Source organism: Pelophylax lessonae, assembly GCF_965119305.1.
Source record: "Pelophylax lessonae genome assembly, chromosome: 6".
Classification (NCBI taxonomy): domain Eukaryota; kingdom Metazoa; phylum Chordata; class Amphibia; order Anura; family Ranidae; genus Pelophylax; species Pelophylax lessonae.
The window spans coordinates 69,166,500-69,185,236 of NC_138773.1; the positions used below are offsets into that span (position 1 = coordinate 69,166,500).

Genomic DNA, 18,737 nt, shown 5'->3' on the forward strand with positions numbered 1-18,737 from the left:
GCTCCACCCAAAAGTTCAGCTTGTCTGCCTCCCCTCCTTGCCCCAGGGGAAGGGGGAGCAGATAGCCAGTTTTGACAGATACCCACTCCAAATAATTCTAGCTCAGTTTGCTGTGGTGAACTGAGCTGGAAGTTTGCCCCCCCTCCTTCCCCAGCAGAATTCTGGGACACTTTACAGGTCCCACAAGACTGCGGCCCATTCACAAAGCACAGCGCGCTTCGTGCATGTGTAGTAAGAAACTGGCTGTGAAGCCACAAGGCTTCACTGCCGGTTTCCTTTAGTCAAGATGGCTTCCGATAGCCAACTGAAGAACCGGTGTAACGTTAGAATTCCATACCCCGTGAAGAAACCATACCCTCGTCACTTCCGGTCTGAAACAGCTGAGCAGCGCAGCAGTGCGCATGCTCAGAGCCCCGGATACGCAATTGAACATCAAAGAATCAGAGAAGTGCGCATGCTCGGTGGGCATGAAATTATCACGGCACTGTCTAATGTTATACTTGCGGCGGGTACATAAAAACACTTCGGCTGCAACATAAATCATCTCCTGTGCCATCGCTGTAACTTCCCTCATCTCCGGTGATAAATATAAAAGCGGCGGCGGGTGTATGAGATGTAAATGACGGCGATCGCGGCTCAGTGATCCGCTTTTATATTTATTACCGGAGATGAGGGAAGTGACAGGGGAAGAGCGGAGATGATTTATGTTGCAGAGGGGCTGTTTTAATGTAAGCGCCACAAGTTTGACTACCGTGAGAAATCCATACCCTCCGTAGGTGCACCGGAAGTGACGAGGGTATGGATTTCTCACGGGTATGGTTTTTTCACGGAACACCGGCTCGGGCACACCGCTGGATGCCTGGACAGGAGGGTGTCCTAATATTCCTAATATTAAAAGTAAGCAGCTGTAGCTGCTGACTTTTCTTTTTTTGGGGGGTTGGGGAGCATGGAGCTCCTCTTTATGTGCGTTCACTTTAAAGAGGTACTCCAGGCTCCTTCAGAAAAAGATAAGAGTCAGCAGCTACAAATACTGTAGCTGCTTACTTTTAACATAGGGACGCTTACCTGTTCAGGGATCCAGCAATGTCCTCCTCCAAGCCAATTCTTCAATCGGCTTTGGCTTCACAGTCTGTCGCACTATACCTTGTGAGATGTCCCATAGTTTTCTGGGACCTGTGAGGTGTCCCAGAAGACTGCGGAGGACGGAGGGGGGCCAAATTTCTGGCTCAGTCCGCCACACTGAACCAGAAAACCAGGTACCTGCCCCCCCCCCCCCCCCAATAAAAAGTGCCAAATTTGTCAGGGGGGGGGGGGGGAATAAGCTTCCCCTTTTGGGTGTAGCTCCACTTTAAGGTCAACTTTAAGGTCAATACCTAGCTTTTGAAAGCTGCCATCAATGAAACTAGCAGCATACTAGATCTATAGCTCAACCACTGCATGTTCTTCCTGTTTCTCTGCCTGCATGGGCTTCCCCTGGGAATTCCAGTTTCCTCCCACAATCGAAAGTCATGCTGCTATGTTAACTGGCTCTTGTCTAAAACTGAAACTAGGATGTGTGTGCATGAAAGTTATAAATGGGAGATAGGGACCTTAGATTATAAGCTCCTTCAGGACAGGAACTGATGTGAATGTACAACATGTAAAGCACTGCGCAAATTGGTGTTCGATAAAATAGCGATTAGCTATTGCGCTACCCTGGAATGTGCATAAAAATTTGAAAAAAAAAAAAAAAAAAAAAAAACACATACTAAAAAGTAGGACAAAAAAAAAAAAAAAACGGTAACCATATTTACCGGCATCTGAAGCGGTGGGTGAAGGTGGAGGCGTGGCTGCGGTAACACTGTGCTTATCCCAGATACTCTCCAGCACACCTAGGAGTGAAAATCAGGCAAGAAAAATACAAATTATTTTTAATATCTACAATTACAGAACCAAATCAGTCATTACACAAGGAAAAAGAATAATGTAGACCATCCTATTAAGTCTTCCTTTTGAGACATTACATGAAAACCTCCGATTCCTCCTGTACTGAATTGTAACTGTACAGTCTGCCCTCATGTCGTACAGCGCTGCGCAAATTGTTGGCGCTATATAAATCCTGTATAAGAAAAACAACAGCAAGGCGCTGCCTTGAGGCTCCATTCACATCTGAGTATCGATTTACTGGCGCTTATTTTGCAGCTTCGGGTGTTTGTTTAGCCAATAGAAAGCACTAGGTAGAGGAAAATGGGGGTGGAGAGCTGCTATTTGAGCATTTTACGAGCGTTTTTTTGCTCAAGTCAGGCGTTTCTATTGAAGTCTATGGGACCAAAAACGTTTGTATCTGCCAAAAAGAAGCTTTGAGCGTTTTGCTCCAGGCGACAAAATGCTCAGATGTCAACAGGGGCCAATGAAATTAATGGAATTTTGCTTGTTGGGCATTTTGGAGCTTTCAGAGCTGAAAAAAAAAAAAAAAAAAAAAAAAAAAAAAATCGCTCATAAGACTCCCAGCATAAGCGAAGGATTCCTAACAAACCTGCCGCCTCTTTAAAATTGGATCAACTGACCTAAACATAGGAATCAGCAGACACCTATGCTCCAGCGGTTATCTTTAATAGTGTCCGAGAGAAAAGTTCTGAACCTGTAGTGCTCAATAGGCAAATGAGAACTTGCAGCATAATGTTAGGCTAGCCATACATCCATAGATTTTTATATACACTCATAGAACCTCCGCTGTAAGCTGTAAGCTATTAGTCCTACAATCACAACACTCTGAATACCCAAACAGTGCATCTAATAGGAGACAACCACTGTTCAGCTGACAATTTTACCCACCTGGCAGCTTCATATTTTCAAATCTGAGCTTACTGAGTCAGGTGGCGCTAACAAATTTTGGCTGATTCAGCAGGAATTGGCTAAAATTTGTTGCACGTTAGGCCAGCTTTAGAGTCCAGCAACCATCTTGCTGTCTCCAAGCATCCCTGAATGCTAATGCACTATGACCACCTATCCTATACAGAAAAGTGTGCGTACCAGGAAGAGACAGGTCATATCTCACTCCTTCTCCGGGCTTCCCTCTGCTATGCATCATGACTCCGTCTCAGAGAAGTGAGCACTGCAAAGGACCCTACTACATCTCCCTCAGTGCTATAGGCTGACGCTCTGTCCTATACAGAGAAGGGTATACCACAGATGAACAGGTCATAGCTACCTCCCTCGGTATGCGATCCTCAATGCTATGCACTATGACCGTCTGTTCTTTACCAAGAATTCTGCACACCAGTGTGACATGTCACATACCCCCACCCCGCTCTAGGCATGTGATCACATTCCTTCTGTTCTCAGCTGCAAAGGAGCTGGGGGAGGAGAAGCAGCGCACACTGATCTTCTCAGTAAATGGCTGTGCAAGGAGGGGGGGGGGGGTGTCAGGGCATAACTGATCATTGGAGGAGGGCAGGCTGAGTTGTTGGTACTGTCAGGTCTCTTTGTTCTATACATTAGGGGAGTGCACTGCAGAGACGTCATATTGCCTTCCCTGTTCATGCTTTCTTTGTGATGCGCCAAGTCTGACCTATACAGGAGGAGCCAGCATAGGAATACCTCAACGCTATGTGCTATAACTCCATGTTGTGTTCTAAGTGAGCACTACAGATTGACATACCAGAGCTCTTTCCTAATCCATACATCCCTCAATGCTATGCATTATGACAAGCATATACCACAGATGAATATGCCAACACTCCATTCCTCAGTGGTAAGTGCAACCAACTCCAATCTGCAGAGCGGAGGTCAAAATCTGCATACTGAGCACCCTGGGGCCAGGGACCCCCAGAACTGCACACCAAACATGTTCAATCAGAAGCCTTAAAGTGTTACTAAACCCAGGACCCTGCATTCACTATAACTGGTCTCCCACATTACACAGAACATGGAAATGCAAATTGTTTTAGGACATATAAACTGCTAAATACCTTTTCTCATCAGCAGTATATAGCAGTCTTGTGACTTCTATCAGTGTCCGGGTGAACACTGATAAAGCTTGTAAAAGGAGTTTTTTTTCTCTGTCGACTGTCCTATGAGGCTGCATGACCCCTGACCCTGTGCTGATCACATGCACAATCAAAAAAAAATAAATAAAAACCCTCTCTAGCAATACACACTAAACTGACTGAGCATGTGCAGAGTTCCCCCAAGGCTTTGTACTATCAGGAGATGGATTGGGGACAGTGGAATAGGGGGGAGGATCAGTGAAGACGGGATCAAAAAGCCTTTTTACACAATGCAGAGGATTAACCTCTTAGGTTCCACAGTGAGTATAACAAGCATGCTTTACTGCATATACAGACTGATTTTACTGTTGTGGGCAACACCCAAAAGTGGAACTTCCGCTTTAAATAGTCCTAACCCCCTGACATGCCACATTTGGCATGTCATTTTTTTTTTGGGGGGGGGGGGGGGGTACCCGCTCCCACTTCCGCTTGGAGCGCCACGGCGCCCTGAGCAGAAGTTCTCCTCTCTCCCTGCAATCTTCTGGGACATGTCAGAGGTCCCAGAAGATTGCCGGCCAATCACGACGCATAGCGCAACTCGCGCATGCGCATTGCGTACCCAGCTGTGGAGCCGCAAACTGTCACAGCCGGGTGCCCACATCAGTGATGCCGGCGCCGCAGAGCAGAGAGGGAGAAGACGGTGCATCGCTGGACCGTGGGACAGGTGAGTGTGCGGTTAGGCTGGAACTCCACTTTAAGTAGAACTGAAGGCAAAACCCATTTTGGACAGCGTAAAGAAGAAATATAACTGGTCAGATTTTTGGCCTTTTTTTGTCCAACTGATGAGGTTTCCCTTCATTTCCTGTACTAAAACCCCAACAGGAAAGGAGATGAAATCCCGTGAAGTAGGTAAATCCCTGGTAGTCAACAGAACTATTGATCCTATTGAAAGTCTTCTCTTTCTTTTGGGTTGACCAATAACAAAATGCATAAACGCAGTGCTATCCTCACTAAGCTCCATTCATAGAGAAAGCTTTCAATAATTAAGTGATATAAAAATAAAATGGTGAAAAAAAACTGTAAATATTGATAACAAAACAGCACTGTGTGAAAACTAATGGCTAGTACACACCATGAGAAAATCAGACAAACGATCGATGATTGTTTTTTGAACGCTAGTCTCATATTGAACCAAAGGGGAATTACAAACGGTACGAAAATTATAGTACGGCAGAATACAACTTCCCACATACATAGCAAGACTCCTCCGTTCAATAGGAAGTGACGCCATTATGTGTGACCACTATTGTCCGCAGAATATCATCATGATAACCAAATGTCAGTCAGAAAACACAGAATTCATCCTTTTTTTTTCCTTCCAGTTTTTTGTTTCCGCTCATGCACGATCTTGTACACTCAAATTTGTTTGTACAAACACCATACTAATTACAAGATAATTGTTAGATTGGTTATCTAAAAGAGAAAAGGATTTGCTTATGTTCCTTTAGAAAAACTCTTATGAACAGTTGCGATCATCTGTCAGAAGCTGTGTACTAACCGTTCGATTATCAAATGATTGCTCTGATTGCAGGCTCTTTTCATCTGATTTCCTCATCATGTGTACTAGCCATAAGGCAAAAATCATAATAAATCTAACAAGTGTGTTAATGTGTAAAACACATCTCAAAAGTATGAAGTGTTAAATAACCAAAATACTGTTAACAATCCACAAATATATGTGCACAACAAAATAATAAAGCCCCAAACCAAGTAAATCCATAAGGTGTGTGTACTTTAAAAATTTGTGATTTCTTTTCTTGTGATCACTCAAAATTTTAGATTTTCTTTCACGTTTACTGAAAAATAGACAGAGGGAGACCAATAAAAACCTGACAGGTGTGCTAATCGCGCTCCACTATATCTAACACTAAAAATAAAAGTTTTGCCGTCATGTATACTTTTGAGGAAAACTGTCAAACTAAGTTCACTAAAAAAATTGGGCATTATAGAAATATCACTTCTGTATTTCAGCGCTGCAGCCCACAGTTTGAGTACGGTGTGGTTATGAGTAAGCGATCATCTGTATCGTGAAACGCGTCAACCTGGCATGTCTTTTTGATGCACTGTCTGTACGAATTTATCCATGAGGAATAAAGGATATCATTAAATTCAACTTATCCTTGAGTGTGGTCCTACTCTTGATTTCCAAGCCCACAGTTAGAGTACTGTCTAGGAGACTATGCATGGAGTGTGCATGTTCTCCCTGTGCTCGATTAGGTTTTCTCCCGCACCCCAAAGGCATGCCGGTAGGCTGTCTAAATTGGCCCTATTATGCGTGTGTGTGCGTGTATATAAGTTAGGGACCTTGGAGCGTAAGATCCTTGAGGGACCAATGTGAACAGAAAAGCGGTCGACGTCCTGATCATGAAATCGGAGCAGATTTCAATGAGACTTACCAGTTAGCAGCCCCAGCACTGTTGGCACTTGCTCCAGCAGCAATTTGCGAAGTTCCTCTTTCCTGGCCACACTAAGGTCCTCCCGAGGACAAGCTAACTCCTCAGATGCAGTCTTTAACATTATGAGCCCCAGCGGTGTGGTGCTGGGAGTCTGGATTAGCTAGATTAGGGGAGAGAGAAATGTCATTGCATGAAGAGCACTTGCACAGTTTTCCAGGATTAGTGCTTCAAATGACCGAAGCTGCTAAACCAGCAGTATAACCAGGCATCTAAAATTTACAGGAGAGGTTTTCTCTTAGGGTTTGCTCTATCTAGATGGGTGCCTTATAAAGAACCTAGTGTAGTGTTTTTCTTCTCACCTGTAAGATGTTGGTGAAGAAATCATGGTAGAACATTGGCCAGTCCTGTCTACCCATATCCACGATGACCTTGCACAGCTTGTTGCAGATGAATCCTGGGAGATTCTTGTGTTGGGTTAGTAGAAGTTTGGGCAAGGAGCTACGGATCTCCATCTTCTCCTGTGAAGGGACACCCAGCCACATCTTGTTGATCAAGTTCTAAAAAAGGACCCAAAAAAAAAAGAAACCCAATTAAAGTAAGTGTTTCCATTCACCAAGCAAGTAAACAGTTATCTTCATAATCTTCTTCATCAGTCACTTTAAAAGCGCTTATTTTCCTAAAAATTGAAAACCTTGGCAGAAAAAAAAAAAAAAACAAAAAAAAAACACACAGAACTTTTACTACTATCCTTTTGTCTAACGTTAACAGCTAAGCCCTTATTATACAGATAGAGGCAACATGACTGTCATTAGAAGGTCAGGGGTGTCTGAGGGGTGCATTTTAATTGCACAGCCTAACTTAACTATCTCCAAGCTGTAGGAAAGGCAATATAGTGACACTCAATGGGGGGTAACAACTGGGTCTCTAGGTCAGGGCTTCTGTTAGAAATCACGGGGCCCTAAACTGCCTTCCTGACCCGCTCTCCATCCTGAAAAGATCCCCCAAACCCTACAGTGGGGGGTGGGGGGAATCAAAAGCAGTCAGTGCTGATGGAGGGTCACACAGGTGGGGCTCTGCAGCAAGAAGAAATTAGATTATCTACAGGAGGGGTGATTGATGCGGGTAACAGCATTTTATAGAACAGATCCCCTGTAGTTCCCCCCTGCAATAGCTGAAAGCTGGTGGGAGGGAGAGGATATAAAGCCAGCTTTCGGCTGCTGCAGGGAGAGCCATTCAGGGTATTGGTTCCTGTAATTTCCCCTCTCCCCCATTTGCCACACTGGTCACCCCCTCCTGTTCTTGATCCAATCCCCCCTGCTGCCTGGGCCCAACTGCTGGAACTGATGGGGCCTGGGACCCCTTATAAGTGGCCCTGCTCTAGGTAGAGATTGGGGGACAGTATCTGTTCACCACTTAAAAGTGTTACTAAACTCACAACACTAAAATCAGTCTGTATATGCAGTAAAGCATGTTTGTTAACCCCTAAGGGGTTAATCCTATGTATTGTGTAAAAAGGCTGTTCGATCCTGTTATCTCAGATCCTCCACTTTTTCCACTGTCCCTAATCCATCTCATGATGAGACAAAGCCTTTGGAGTCACTCTGCACATGCTCAATTTGGAGCGTATTGCTAGAGTATTTTTTTTTGGGGGAGGCTGCATGTGATCAGCGCAGGGCAATTCAGCACTTTCCAGAGGGTCAGGGGTCCTGCAGCCTCAAGGACAATCAGAGTAGTATGAAAACTCCTCCTACAAGCTTTAATCAGACACAGATAGAAGTCTTGTGACTTCTATATACTGCTGATGAGAAAAGGTATTTAGTAGTTCATATTTACTAAAATAATTTCATTCCCCTGCTCTGTGTACTGTAGGAGACCTGATATAGTGAATGCAGGCTCCTGGGTTAGTAACATTTTAGTAGTTAGTGGAATATAAACTTATTTTTGGAAGCAGTGTCTGTAGGAAATTTTCATAGGTTTTTTTTTTTTTTTTTTTTTTTTTAACGGCATGAGCTTGACCGACCTCCATTTCAGATGCTCCAGAGACCATTTGGAATGTGACAGTTCAGTCAGGTACCTTCTGACAGATAAAGAGAATATATTTGTATGTATGTATGTATGTATGTATGTATGTATGTATGTATGCATGTATGCATGTATGCATGTATATATATATACACACATACATACACATACATACATACACACACACACACACACACACAGGACTGGAGAAAAGTGTTTGCTCTTGGCCTGGAACTCAGGAAGCCAACACCCGAGAGAGCTACTGATGTGAAGTTTGCTTGTGAGAGAAAGAAAAAGGTTTGCATTATCTTTGTTTTGTGGGTGACTGGGACAAACTCTTCGCCTGTGAGTTAGGAATCTGAAGTGTTTGGTTTGTGCCTGAATGGCAAGGATTTATTTCTGGGTTGGTTTACCTACACCTACAGGATGACTGAACGGCAAACAAAGCTCTGTAGGCCAGCACAGGATAGTCACCCCCACCAGCATGCCTCAGTTTTGTAGTAAAACAGTACTGATATCAAGATCATTAAGAGGGGTTGTCCCTCAATGGACCCCAAGAAAAGGATTATGGGAAGTATAAAAGTCCTGAATTTTCTTTGTCCTTCACCTTTGGGGCTTACAAAAAAAAAAAAAAAAAAAAAGAAGAAGAAGGTCCAACTGATGGGTGGGCAACAAAGCAAACAAACCCTAACAGGCCTAAGAAAACAGAGACCTGGGGACTGCCAGCAGTTCAAAAGAACCATCTGAAGGACCTTACATATATATATATATACATATATACACACACACACACACACACACACACACGCTATGACAACACCATTTTGTCCTAAGTAGAATGGGGTACCTCCACAATTGGGGCAATCAAGGTAAACAAAGAAAAAACCCAAAGAAACTCAATAAAGGGCCATGGGAAAAAGGTAGTTGTACAGGAGGACCAACCATGGTGTAAATTTGCAAAACTTGAATCTTTATTGAATAATATAAGAAGTAAAATTACATGGAAACAATTCATTCCCAGACACCAGGTTAAAACCCACAGACAACATGAATAAAATCAAGACATTCATACGGGCCTCATTCAAACCATTTTGTGTGTCAAGTGCACTACCCCCAGATGCAAAAATTGGATGGATTAAAGTTAGTGATTCACTTCATCATGGATTAGGGGGGAGACCCACACTTCCGTGTGATCAAAGCCCCAATGTAAAAGTCCACAAAAAGTGACATCAACAAAAGTAATCCAGCACTGTGGAAGAGGTAATAAAGTGATGGGCTCCAACATAGATTCTGGTATATTGAGGTAATAGCTCAGGAAATCACAAGAAGTACATACAAGGCCACAGTGTGCTATAGTTGGCATAGGATGTGGGCATAACTACAGTCTGAATCAAATCATCCAGATGGTCAGTCAACAAGAGCATACCCACAAGGGACACACAGTGTGAAGATACACCTTGAATGCACAGGTCCCGCTTTAGCTGTGTGCACTTCTGGCAACAAGCAGTTTCAGGATACTGAATTCAAAGGTAAACCAGATCACATAAATCAGGATTCATAGGGGACTAAATAGTCTCTGGATGCCAAATGGCTTTTCACCACCTGCTTACCGGAATCCTTTTCACCCGTATGTCGGGGTTGATGCAGTTCACTGTAAGGTGCTGTGTGCCAGATTATAGTGCATATATGTATGGTTGAAAAAAAAGTCGGGACATCAATCCTCCATAATGCGAGCACCTGTGTGATCAAACGCCAGCGTCCAACCTCAACTGGAACTACCTGGAGCCACCGGTGGAGCGCATTGTGAAACTCAAGAGTCCGACGCGCCTCTGACGTCAACACGTTTCGCATACGGCAAGTACACTTCTTCAGGATGTAGCGACGCGTCCGTTCCTCATCTATTTATAGTGGTAAACCCACAATCAACAAGACAAGGCTCATTGCATCACTAAGCCCCATCTGGTGGACAGATTGAAACCCTTAAAAACATCTAGAGAGAGTCATTACTATATTTACAGCATAATTGCCACATTCAAAGTCACACTGTGTCTAGGTAGCACACATGTTAATCAGCCAAGGGGAGTAATGTTCAAAACCAATCACTCCTTATATATAGTCCACCTCCTAACCTCAAACCACAGATTAAAGAATTAGTGAGCTAGAGAATTAAGGTTCCGGGAACACCTTTAGGCTTAAATAGTTATTTAACTCTTTGGAGGCCAGGATATCTAATTTAAAGATCCAAGATTTTTCTTAAGTAGGACCTTGTCAAAATCCCCACTGCAGTTAGAAAGTTGCAGGGCAAAAAAACCTTTCATCTTTAAACCTAAAAGGGATTCCCCCATGTGCTTCAGAAAAATGTAGACCTATGGGTGTCTCTTCCTTCAACAATGCTTTTTAAGTGTTCACCAAAAGCTTACACGTAGCTGGGGCTTGGTTTTACCAATATACAAATTTCTTACAAGGGCGCTACAACATATACAGTGCCCTAGTAGTTGCACAATTGATAAATTGTTTTAATTTCATAACTTTTTTTGACCATCAGAGTCGGTTCACACTAAGGCGACACAACTCCTTACTAACGGGGGCTAATTGTGCATTACCATGCACCACGACTTTGGAGCGACTTGCAGGGACTTCACATAATGGAAGTCTATGCAAGTCGCTCTGAGGTCGTCCCGAAGTAGTACAGGACCCTTTTTCTAAGTCAGAGCGACTTGTGTCGCTTCTATTAGAACGGGTCCTGTAGCGGTCAATGGACCGCGACTTGTCAGGCTGACAAGTCGCGCTAGTGTGGACCGGCTCTCAGAGTCAGAGAAGGAATTAGATCTATCCACGTATACACCACACATATTGCAGTGACCACAGGCAAACATTCCCTTTACCTCGAGAAGATCAATAAGCCAGTTCTTACTGGTCTTCCTCTGAAATTCTGATTTTAACAAAAAGGTGTCATTTAGATTCTTTGCCCTACTAGCCACCATCATTGGTTTAGGGCCAACCACTGCTTTTTTATCTTTTCACATCTGGTTAGAATATGCCAATGATCACGCAATATCCTACCTACAGCTTCCCACTGAGATCCGTATTTTGTGATAATCCTTAACGGAGTATCATTTTGAGTAGAGTCTTCTGGTTTTGTTATCAATAGGTCCTGCCTGGGATCTTTTACCTGCCAGTCGCCAGCCCTTCTAACGGTTCTATGTGAATAACCCCTCTCACGGAACCTCTTCTAAATAAATTCAGTGTCCACCTGGAAGAACTTTGAGAATGTTTGACATGACAAGGAAGGGTGGAAACCGATCTTTGACACCATAAGCATGTAGGTCTGCCTTAGCCACCTAGAGATGGTGGAATGAGAAGCTAGCATACCCTTACAGGGACCATCTGGGATAACAAAATGGAAATCAGTCTTTTAAAAAAAAACACAGACACCACAGTGGCTGAGAGATAGACTCACAGCTCAAACCACATACAGACAATGAACAGAAAATTTCCTTTTGGTGAACTACAGTTGTCCCAGTTGAAGTGAAAGACAGAAGCTACCTTACACAAGAAGAAAATACTGGGCCTTAACACAACCTTGTCTCAATGTAAAACAAGAAAAGGTCCCTTGCAGAATAAGGCTGCCATTTCAGATATCCGCCTTTGCAGAGGTGATGGCTATAAGGAATGTCACCTTGTGAGAGTGGAGTACAGACATATCCTAACGGGTTAAAACGGCAGTTTTTGAAGCAAGAACAAGACTCATATATTCCACTAAATCACAGGGGTAAAAATTGGGGGAGCTACAAAGGAGAGCCCTTGTACATAGGCCAAGGAATGGGAGGGAAAAACAGCATCTGAAACAAAACTTAATGGTGATGATCTTTCTTAGCGATAAAAGCCACAGGCTGGTCCAGACTCAGTTGCTAGGAGGAAAGGAGAGAGGCATAGGGTGGAAGCTTCGAGAGTCACACCAAAGTTAGGTACTCCTGCTGTGGTCAAGATAGACCTAGGGGGAAGTAGCCTTCCTAGGCAGTAACATCGTAGGAATTCGATTCTGAGATGTCCCAGTTTAAAAATCTTAACTTTAAAAGTAGCCATGTTGTTAAAGCCAGCAACCACGAAGCAGAATGGCAAATCGCTCCTTGAGACAGAAGATCCCAATGACCTGGTAGAGACCTTGGAGCATCTGCTAAAAGTCTCTCAAGATGTACCACAACAACCTAGACCAGTCCAGGGCAATAAGGATCCACAGAATGACCTCCATCTTGATCCTTCAAAGCAAACAGGAAAGGTTTCAGGAGAAGAAAGTCAAAGATCAGGGTGTACTGATCCCACAGAGCCTCCAGAAAATTCACTGTTTCTGCTATAGATCCCAGTACCGAGAGACAGGTTTGTCCAGTTTTTTTGTTGAATCTGAAGGCCAGGAGTTCCACGTATGGCGCTCCCCATCAACGACACAGGTCCTGGAACACCTTTGAGTGTAGGGGCCACTCCCCAGGGTCCAGACACTGCCAGCTGAGGTAATCACCAATAGTCTACATCTAGGATGTACATGGCAGACGGGACAGGAATGTGAAGATCTTTCCAGGACAGGATCTGATCTACCATTCGTGGTAGAGACTTCACCGCTGTGGTGAGACTTCTGGTTCCTCCCCAATGGTCGATGTATACTTCTGACGCTGTCTGACTGAAGCCAGCTTGGATGACCTTCCAGAAGAATGGCAAGAAGCTGGTTAAAGGTCTTTGAATATGCAAAATATAAGGGCCCTTTCACATGGCAATCCAATCAGGTCCACCTGTCCATTTTTCAGGCGGACCTGACTGGAAGGTTCATGCATTCCTTTGGATCAGTGATTATAGATGGACTTGTGTCTGTTTACACCTGCCTACCTCCAAGTTTGATCAGGCCCACTCAAAAAGAAAAAGGGAGAAGGATAGCGTCAACTTCAGTTTGGGTGGACTGGATCGGAGGCAATCGGGTGTAAATGGACAGCAGAGACTTTTTTCTCCCGGCCACCCATAGAGCAGAGCGGGGTCTATCCGTGTCCGCACTGCAGAAACTAAGTGGACACTGACCGGTCATCTGCCCACTCTGCTCCGATCAGCAGGGGATCCGCAGACAGGTCACAATGACATAGTGATCCATGAGAACATATACAATGCATTCGTTCATATACCGACTAAACTATCATATTTACCACCCATAAACAAGAAATTTATGTGAACTAAAAAAGGTAAAACTTTTTTTTTTTTTTTTTTTAGTTTTGGATAGAGTGGATAGGGATTAGATCCCCTGTCAGTTTATATTGCTTTCTGTGCCCCAGTTAGGGGAGATTTAACCTCTCCATTTGTCCTGTTTACCTTTAACATCGAAAGTGAAAGTAAAAAAAGGAAAATCCCAAAAATCCCAGAAAAGTAAAAGAAAAAAAAAAAAAGAGGGGAAATCTTGCAATGGGGGCACTAGTTCTGGGGGTCCCCAAGAAATTCCCCTAATTTGCAGGGATTTCCTCTCATTTCCTGTATGGATATGGGACAGGAAGTGAAGGGAAATCTCCGCAATGGGACACAGATGGTGAATAATAAAAAAAAAAATAAAAAATTATATATATATATATATATATGTGTGTATGTATGTATGTATGTATGTATGTATGTATGTATGTATGTATGACAGGGGTATTATAACCCTCCCTTGATCTATCCAAAAAAAATAAAAATAAAAAGGTTTTGCCCATAGTTATACTTTTAACATGATAGATAGATAGATAGATAGATAGATAGATAGATAGATAGATAGATAGATAGATAGATAGATAATGGAGGTTATTTTTTTTTTTTTTTTTTTTACAGAATACAAAACAGATTTTCTCTAAATCTGAATGCAATACAATAAATATAAAGTCATCAGCTATTTTTGTTCTTTTAATAGTGCTCCAGATCAGACACTGATTGTATTCATACCAGTCTTACATTTATAGCCCTGAAGGGAGGCTTTTGCAACCCCCGAAATGAACTGGCTTTTTCTTGGTAATTTAAAAAAGCCTCTGCTTCCGACTTCCCGACTCGCGGCAGTCCCGGCGGCATGACGTAGGATGCTATGCAGGGTTGCCTTGGTAGCCGCGTGCTCACGCACTGACGCGTTTCGTCATCACGGACTTCAACTGAGGGCGTCGACGCAGCAAGCGACAGGACCATCTCCTACAGTTGATTCAGCTGCGGGATCTGGTCACCAGTGTAGAGCTTGCTCAGGAATGGAAGCAGGCAGGTTTGTGTACATCTGCACACACAGTGAGGCAAAGCCTATGGAGGATGGCCTGGAGTCAAGAAGGGCAGCAACAAGGCCACTACTCTTGAGGAAAAACATCAGAGACAGACTGATATTCTGCAAAAGGTACAGGGATTAAACTGCTGAGGACTGGGGTAAAGTCATTTTCTCTGATGAATCCCCTTTCTGATTGTTTGAGGAATCCGGAAATAACCTTGTCCGGAGAAGAAAAGGTGAGCACCACCATCAGTCCTGTGTTATGCCAACAGTAAAGCATCCTGGGACCATTCATGTGTAGGGTTGCTTCTCAGCCAAAGGAGTGGGCTTACTTGCAATTTTTCCTAACAAAGGCATGAATAAAGAATGGTACAAAAACCTCCTCCGAGAGCAACCAGCTCTTTCCAGCATGATGGAGCACCTTGCCATAAGGCAAAAGTGATAACCAAGTGGCTTGGGGAACAAATCATTCAAATATTTGGTCCATGGCCAGGAAACTCCCCAGACCTTAATCCCATTGAGAAATTGTGGTCAATCCTCAAGAGGAGGGCGAATAAAAAAAAAACTACAAATTCTGACAAATTAAAAGCACTGATTATGCAAGAATGGGCTGCCATCAGTCAGGATGAGGCCCAAAAATTGACTGACAGCATGTCAGGGCAAATTGCAAGAGTCTTGAAAAAGAAGGGTAAACACTGTAAATATTGACTCTTTGCATAAACTTAATGTAATTGTCAATTAAAGCATTTGACACTAAGAAATGTTTGTAATTATACTTCAGTATACAATAGTAACATCTGACAAAAAAATAAAATAAAAATACACTGAACACTGAAGTAGCAGACGTTGTGAAAATTATTATTTGTGTCATTCTCAAAACTTTTGGCAAGTCTCAGCAGATAATGTCTGCTGGAGCCCAACAGATATTAAATATTTTGGCAGTCGGGCTAAAGATGGCTGGATGGAAGACTGTCAACATCACCCTACACCCCTAAAAGTCAACGCTGTCCTTAAAAGAAAAAAAAAAAAAAATCAGAAACCAAAAATCTCAAGGGAAGATTTTCCTGCACAATTAGGGTCTGGGTCATGCAGTTCTTTAGTTCGGAATTTTTCCCCCTTCCACTTTGGATTAATTTGTGCCTGTGCTGGGACGGGGAGCCAAGCACCGCTCACTTCTGCACGGGACCGATAACAGATGTCCATGCCGGTCAAGTTACACACTTCACCTGACATGGCCTCGGAGTGGAGTGTGCTGTCAAATTCAGCTGCTGGCTCAAAGTTTTAGAAACAAAAAAAAATCCCAGTGTATGACATAACCCAGGTACTGTACTGGGAAGTCAAGTCCTGCTAAACCACACTACATTTACACTTTACATTCAACAAGTCTAAAATCAAACAACTATATACAGTACCTCATAAAAGTGAGTACACCCCTCACATTTTTGTAAATATTTTATTATATCTTTTCATGTGACAACACTGAAGAAATGACACTTTGCTACAATGTAAAGTAGTGAGTGTACAGCTTGTATAACAGTGTAAATTTGCTGTCCCCTCAGAGCCGGTTCACACTGGGGCGACTTGGTCGCCTGACAAGTCGCCTGCCATAGATTAGCACAGGACCCGTTCTAATAGGAGCGACACAAGTGGCTCCGACTTAGAAAAAGGGTCCTGTACTACTTTGGGGTGACCTGCATTGACTTCAATGATATGAAGTCCGTGCATGTCGCTCCGAGGTCGCGGTGCGCGCAGTGCACCGCGACTTCACAGGTCGCCCCGGCAAGTCGGGTCACTCCTATGTGAACCGGCTCTCAAAATAAACCCAACACAGCCATTAATGTCTAAACCGCTGGCAACAAAAGTGAGTACACCCCTAAGGGAAAATGTCCAAATTGGGCTCAATTAGCCATTTTTTCTCCCAGGTTTCATGTGACTCGTTAGTGTTCCAAGGTCTCAGGTGTGAATGGGGAACAGGTGTGTGAAATTTTCTCACTTTCTCATACCGGTCACTGGAAGTTCAACATGGCACCTCATGGCAAAGAACTCGCTGAGGATCTGAAAAAAAGAATTGTTGCGCTATATAAAGCCTAGGACAGTAATGGCAAACCTTGGCACCCCAGATGTTTTGGAACTACATTTCCCATGATGCTTAACTATACTGCAGAGTGCATGAGCATCACGGGAAATGTAGTTCCAAAACATCTGGGGTGCCAAGGTTCGCTATCACTGGCCTAGGCTAGAAGATTGCCAAGAACCTGAAACTGAGCTGCAGAATGGTGGCCAAGACCATACAGAGGTTTAACAGGACAGGTTCCACTGAGAACAGGCCTCGCCATGGTCGACCAAAGAAGTTGAGTGCAGGTGCTCAGCGTCATATCCAGAGGTTGTCTTTGGGAAATAGATGTATGAGTGCTGCCAGCATTGCTGCAGAGGTTGAAGGGGTGGGTGGGGGGAGGGGGGGTCAGCCTGACAGTGCTCAGACCATACATCGCATCAAATTGGTCTGCATGGCTGTCGTCCCAGAAGGAAGCATCTTCTAAAAATGATGCACAAGAAAGCCCGCAAACAGTTTGCTGACGATAAGGAGACTAAGGACATGGATTACTGGAATGAGACCAAGATAAACTTATTTGGTTCAGATGGTGTCAAGCGTGTGTGGCGGCAACCAGGTGAGGAGTACAAAGACAAGTGTGTCTTGTGTACAGTCATGCATGGTGATGGGAGTGTCATGGCCTGGGGCTGCATGAGTGCTGCCGGCACTGGGGAGCTACAGTTCATTGAAGGAACCATGAATGCCAACGTATGGCGACATACTTAAGCAGAGCATGATCCCCTCCCTTCGGAGACTGGGCTGCAGGGCAGTATTCCAACAACATAACGACCCCAAACACACCTCCAAGATGACCACTGCCTTGCTAAAGAAGCTGAGGGTAAAGGTGATGGACTGGCCAATCATGTCTCCAGACCTAAACCCTATTGAGCATCTGTGGGGCATCCTCAAATGGAAGGTGGAGGAGTGCAAGGTCTCTAACATCCACCAGCTCCGTGATGTCGTCATGGAGGAGTAGAAGAGGACTCCAGTGGCAACCTGTGACGCTCTGGTGAACTCCATGCCCAAGAGGGTTAAGGCAGCGCTGGAAAATAATGGTGGCCACACAAAAGATTGACACTTTTGATCCAATTTAGATATTTTAACTTAGGGGAGTACTTACTTTCGTTGCCAGCGGTTTTGACATTAATGGCTGTGTGTGGAGTTATTTTGAGGGGCCAGCAAATTTACACTTTGCTACAATGTAAAGTAGTGAGTGTACAGTTTGTATAATGTGTAAAGTGTCATTCGAGTTGTCACATTAAAAGATGTCAAATAATTTACAAAAATGTGAGGGATGTACTTACTTTTGTGAGATACTGTATATTGTATGATAAAGGTCTCACGCAAAATGAGGACAAAAGCCTTGCAAATCTAGGAATCTGTCATGTATCAAGTGAAAACATTTTGCATTTAACGTTAAACATATAATTGCAAAAATGAAATGTTTAACAGGTGGTTTTAATTATTTTTCAGACTGGTCCAAGAAAGCCCCCCCCCCCCCATTTTTTTATTCAAATAATTACTTTCAGTAGGTTAGCAGATGCACCTCCCCCTTCTTTGCATCCCACATAACAATGCTCAGACCTCTCTATAGGTCACTCAGGCACTAGGAATACATTGTAGAAGTTGAGCTGGATCATACACCAATCAGTCATAACTACAGTTACAAGTTATTAAAGTTTAGTTGCTAAAATATTTACAAAAACGTGAGGGGTGTACTTACTTTTGTGAGATACTGCACATGTAGCAGAAGGTTTTAGAATATAATGCATGGACTGGGTATTGGTGGGATTTGCCGACAGATGTAGATAGCTAGCATGCCATTGACAGCAAGTGTATAAAATTAAACCAGATTTTGGAAATATTGCTTTTAATGTAAACTAAAGGCTTCTAGGTTAAAAGTAAATTGGGGTAGGGATACTTCTGAAAATGTAAAAGACTTAGTAATG

General features: G+C 43.5%; 1 protein-coding gene across 1 annotated transcript in view; it reads right to left on the bottom strand.

Annotated features, from left to right (window-relative positions):
- XPO6 (exportin 6) overlaps nucleotides 1-18,737 on the bottom strand; it is a 101,069-nt gene that overhangs the window by 56,400 nt on the left and 25,932 nt on the right. Inside the window, exons 4-6 of the mRNA XM_082261853.1 lie at nucleotides 6,784-6,981; nucleotides 6,425-6,584; nucleotides 1,794-1,871 (exon numbers count right to left, since the gene is read on the bottom strand). Of these exons, the coding sequence (XP_082117979.1) occupies nucleotides 1,794-1,871; nucleotides 6,425-6,584; nucleotides 6,784-6,981 (436 nt within the window). The remainder of the gene's footprint in view (nucleotides 1-1,793; nucleotides 1,872-6,424; nucleotides 6,585-6,783; nucleotides 6,982-18,737) is intronic.